Genomic DNA, 5,267 nt, shown 5'->3' with positions numbered 1-5,267 from the left:
GTCGGGTCCAATCACGATAAATAGCCTGAGACCACTGGTTGCCCTAGGAATCGCTTTTGGTTTCTTGCCTGAGGCCGAAATACCAATTTTAATTTTTTTTCCCAAAAGCATGCTATAAGAACATTGGCCTTAGCATCTGTTGCCTACGGCCAATATACTAATAGCATGCTTTTGGGAAAAAAATTAAAATTGGTATTTCGTCCTCAGACAAGAAATCAAAAGTAATGCCCACGGCAATCGGTGGTCCCAGGCTATTTCCCGTGATTGGGCCCGACAGGACTGGACGTTCCTTTACGTCACGATTCGAACGAGATAGAACGAGATTCATCGTGATTTGGCCGTACAATGTCCTTGTTTGGACTACGGTACGGCCAAATCTCGTTCTATCTCGTTCGAACTGTGACGTAAAGGAACGTCGAGTCCGGTCGGGTCCAATCACGATAAATAGCCTGAGACCACTGGTTGCCGTAGGAATCGCTTTTGGTTTCTTGTCTGAGGCCGAAATACCAATTTTAATTTTTTTCCCAAAAGCATGCTATAAGAACATTGGCCTTTGCATCTGTTACCTACGGCCAATATACTAATAGCATGCTTTTGGGAAAAAAATTAAAATTGGTATTTCGGCCTCAGACAAGAAATCAAAAGTAATGCCCACGGCAACCGGTGGTCCCAGGCTATTTCCCGTGATTGGGCCCGACCGGACTCGACGTTCCTTTACGTCACGATTCGAACGAGATAGAACGAGATTCATCGTGATTTGGCCGTACAATGTCCTTGTTTGGACTACGGTACGGCCAAATCTCGTTCTATCTCGTTCGAACTGTGACGTAAAGGAACGTCGAGTCCGGTCGGGTCCAATCACGATAAATAGCCTGAGACCACTGGTTGCCGTAGGAATCGCTTTTGGTTTCTTGTCTGAGGCCGAAATACCAATTTTATTTTTTTCCCCAAAAGCATGCTATAAGAACATTGGCCGTAGCATCTGTTGCCTTCGGCCAATATACTAATAGCATGCTTTTGGGAAAAAAATTAAAATTGGAATTTCGGCCTCAGACAAGAAATCAAAAGTAATGCCCACGGCAACCGGTGGTCCCAGGCTATTTCCCGTGATTGGGCCCGACCGGACTCGACGTTCCTTTACGTCACGATTCGAACGAGATAGAACGAGATTCATCGTGATTTGGCCGTACAATGTCCTTGTTTGGACTACGGTACGGCCAAATCTCGTTCTATCTCGTTCGAACTGTGACGTAAAGGAACGTCGAGTCCGGTCGGGTCCAATCACGATAAATAGCCTGAGACCACTGGTTGCCGTAGGAATCGCTTTTGGTTTCTTGTCTGAGGCCGAAATACCAATTTTAATTTTTTTTTTCCCAAAAGCATGCTATAAGAACATTGGCCGTTGCATCTGTTGCCTACGGCCAATATACTAATAGCATGCTTTTGGGAAAAAAATTAAAATTGGTATTTCGGCCTCAGACAAGAAATCAAAAGTAATGCCCACGGCAACCGGTGGTCCCAGGCTATTTCCCGTGATTGGGCCCGACCGGACTGGACGTTCCTTTACGTCACGATTCGAACGAGATAGAACGAGATTCATCGTGATTTGGCCGTACAATGTCCTTGTTTGGACTACGGTACGGCCAAATCTCGTTCTATCTCGTTCGAACTGTGACGTAAAGGAACGTCGAGTCCGGTCGGGTCCAATCACGGTAAATAGCCTGAGACCACTGGTTGCCGTAGGAATCGCTTTTGGTTTCTTGTCTGAGGCCGAAATACCAATTTTAATTTTTTTCCCCCAAAAGCATGCTATAAGAACATTGGCCGTAGCATCTGTTGCCTACGGCCAATATACTAATAGCATGCTTTTGGGAAAAAAATTAAAATTGGTATTTCGGCCTCAGACAAGAAATCAAAAATAATGCCCACGGCAACCGGTGGTCCCAGGCTATTTCCCGTGATTGGGCCCGACCGGACTGGACGTTCCTTTACGTCACGATTCGAACGAGATAGAACGAGATTCATCGTGATTTGGCCGTACAATGTCCTTGTTTGGACTACGGTACGGTCAAATCTCAAATGTCAAAGTCAAAAGGTCTTTAGTAGCATTTGCAGACATTGAAATACAAGTCTGAATTACAGCTAATTCACACAAATCAATTCAAATATTCATAATTTTCAAGTGGAAAGTACTTATTTAAAAAACACAGATCAAACATACAATAACAAGTGCTAAGATACGTATTATATGAGTCATTAAAATACAGAAATAATACGAGTGCTTGTCATCTGTATGAAGGTATTCGACATTGTGAGGTTTAGAGAGATTTGTTATGCAGCAGCGTCGCTTGGTACAGAAAAGATCTCTTAAGTCTCTCAGTTCTACATTTCGGCATTGAAAGATGGTTGTGGTTACGTAAAGTCCTCCCAGTTTCTTCTTTCCTGTCATTGGTGATCATGTAGTGCAGGGGGTGGTCATTTGCCCGCATCTGCGTGAACAAGGCTCTCGCTGCTTCTTCTCGTCTTGACTGCAGGGTTGGCAGGGGGGATGGCGTCGGACTGCTACTGTTTTTGTTGATGATTCTCAGTGCCCTTCTCTGCACAGCCTCGAGAGTGTTTCTTTGCGATACAGTGCATCCAACATACAAAACATGAGCATATTCCAATACCGGTCTAACAAGAGTTGTGTAGACGGTGAGCAAGTCCTCGGGAGGCATGCCTCCCTTCGCAAGAAGGCGAAGGAAATGTAGACGCCTGGAACCTTTCTTTGTTACGTGTGTAATCTGACTGTCCCATCCAAGGTTGGAATGTACCTTAAATCCCAGGTAAGTAGCACAGGTAACCACTGGTACTTCCTCTTCCTTTCCTCCAAGAATAAGGGGCGGTGGTTCCGGAGGGGTTTTCGCGAAACACATTCTGAGTTCAAAGGATTTGTCTCCATTCATAATCATGTTATTTTCGGCGGCCCAGGAGTCCAAGTGTGCGGTTTCTTCTTGCATTGTGTTGTCCGCCTCGACATCAGCACAAGGAATGGTTCGAGACAGGCCTATATCGTCCGCGTAGCCATTGTTGTCTGTGGTCTCATACCTTGTGGTTCTGGAGGACATGTAGACTAGAAACAGGTATGGGGACAGAACGCCCCCTTGCGGAACGCCAGAAGTGACGTAACGCCAACTGCTGCACTGATTGTTGGCGATCACACGTTGAGCTCTGCCAGACAAATAGCTGTTAATCCAGGCTAACATCTTCGAGGGAGTGCCACGAACGGCGAGGAGCTGAAGTAGTATTCCGTGGTCGACTCTGTCAAAAGCTTTTGACATATCAGCCAGCAGTACACGGACCATTGATGCTTTCTTGGTATCCAAACCTTGTAACCATGACTGATATGCTTTGAGAAGAGCAACAGTGGTTGATGACTTGGGCATGTAAGCATATTGGTCCCGTATCCATGGCTTCATAATGGGCAGAAATTTGTTTAGCACAAGTCTTTCCTGTACCTTCCCAAGGGTCGAGATGAGGGAGATAGGCCTCCAATCCTTCTTGCTGGCTGGGGCTGGAGTCTTGGGTATGGGGCAGACATTCGCCGTTTTCCACACGGAAGGCATGTTTCCAGTGTTGTACGAAAAGTTTATCAGGTGAGTGACAACTGGGGCTAGGTCTTCGCAATACGCGCTCAGAACCCAGTTCGGGATGTCGTCAGGGCCACCTGATTTTCTGGTGTTCAGACGTCTCAAGACAGCTTTCACTTGGCCGATGCTGCAAAGGTCATCAGAGCTGGATGGGAGCGGGAGTGGGAAAAGATTGAAAGTTCTGCTGTCTGACCATGCTTCCGCAAAGAAATCGTTCAATGTGTCCGCTACTCGGTCATCCGGGACATCAGTAACGGTGACGTTCCCCTTAGATTTTTGCGTACGTCCAAGTTCATTATTTACAAAGTTCCACCATTCTCGAGGGTTGTTCTTCTTTAACATACCAATGCATCTGTTGTAGTGGTTCTTCTTCTGCTTCCTGATGAGGGACTGGACCCAGTTACGAAGTTTTTTCCACTTCTCTGTTTTGCCATGTTTCCTGTAGACTGATTGTCTTTTCCGAACGGCGACTTTAATCTTGTTAGTTATCCAGTGTTTGTCAACATCCCGTGTTTTGCTCTTACTTGGGGGAACACAAACATCGAGCATCGTCTGCAGGGTTTTATTGAAAGTGGCAACTTTGTCCTCTACCGAAGCTGAGTTGTATACGGTAGACCAATCAGTGATACCCATACATAGACCAAGTGCATCCTTTCTTTCCTGTGTGACGAGACGATGTTTGGCCCTGGGTTGCTTACAGCGAGGATTGTTAGAGACGTTCGGCTTCCAGAGGATACAGTTATGATCGCTGGAACCAAGTGGAGCTATGATGTCCGGCACGTGATAGTGGCCGTGGACGTTTGTGATGATTAGATCCAGCATGGAGTTGGCTCGAGTGGCGTTTGTCACGACCTGTTTAAGTTCAGGATGACTGGATAAATCTCCACATAGAATAATACCGGCATGAGGGTGCTTCCTGCGGATTGTGTCCAAGGTGTGGATGATGTGCTGACTTGTCTCATCTTGTAATAGTTTTTCGTTTGCCCATGGGGGATGATACAGGACTCCTACGTAAAGTACAGGAACGGCTCGTGGGGTCCGTTGTGGTTGTAGTTGTGCCCAGATGCATTCTAAGTTCTCGGGTACAGCAATGTCAACAAGTTTTGTCTTTATATCGTTTTTGATATAAAGGGCGATTCCCCCGCCTCGTCTGTTACACCGATCCTTGCGATACAGGTTATAACCGTCCACCGACGTTATCTCTTCAGGTAAGTCAGTTGAGAACCATGACTCAGTAACTGCCGCAATGTCGATCTTGTTCAGAGAGAGAGTTAAGCTGAGTTCATCAAGTTTATTGACCAAGGATCGGGCATTGGTTAATAGCACACTCGGCATACCTTTGGGCTGGATGGGCGGCTTGACGGGATCACGTTTCAGAGGTCGCAGGTGTTGTAGGCCATGTTGAGAATGTCGGAGTGACGGCATGTATTGTTCTGCCCAGTGAGATTTGCATGTAAATGCATCGGCTTCCACTTGCAACGGCCTATTCCCGACAACTGTAGGGATCTTACGTTGAAAGTTTTTACCTGCCCTTTTTCCCCTTGGCCTGCTCCTGAGTTTCCAAAGTCCAAGGTGAAGCAGGTGACCCTTGAGATCCTGGCCGGTCGGCAGGGCTGCTCTTTTTAGTCCCCTCAGGAA

The 5,267-nt window shown here is 46.5% G+C and overlaps 1 protein-coding gene across 1 annotated transcript; it reads right to left on the bottom strand.

Annotated features, from left to right (window-relative positions):
• Positions 1–2,318: 2,318 nt before the first annotated feature.
• LOC136423300 (uncharacterized) lies at positions 2,319–5,054 on the bottom strand. The gene has a single exon (XM_066411425.1). The coding sequence runs from the start codon at positions 5,052–5,054 to the stop codon at positions 2,319–2,321; it is 2,736 nt and encodes a 911-aa protein (XP_066267522.1).
• Between the last annotated feature and the right edge of the window lie 213 nt (positions 5,055–5,267).

The sequence above is a fragment of the Branchiostoma lanceolatum genome, chromosome 17 (assembly GCF_035083965.1).
Source record: "Branchiostoma lanceolatum isolate klBraLanc5 chromosome 17, klBraLanc5.hap2, whole genome shotgun sequence".
Lineage (NCBI taxonomy): Eukaryota > Metazoa > Chordata > Leptocardii > Amphioxiformes > Branchiostomatidae > Branchiostoma > Branchiostoma lanceolatum.
Note: the sequence above shows the minus strand (reverse complement) of the source record. Positions and strands in the feature narration are given on the sequence as shown.

What these genes read in the sequence shown, in the direction of transcription:
- LOC136423300 (XM_066411425.1), bottom strand. Translation starts at nt 5,054, where the DNA reads ATGCCGTCACTCCGACATTCTCAACATGGCCTACAACACCTGCGACCT.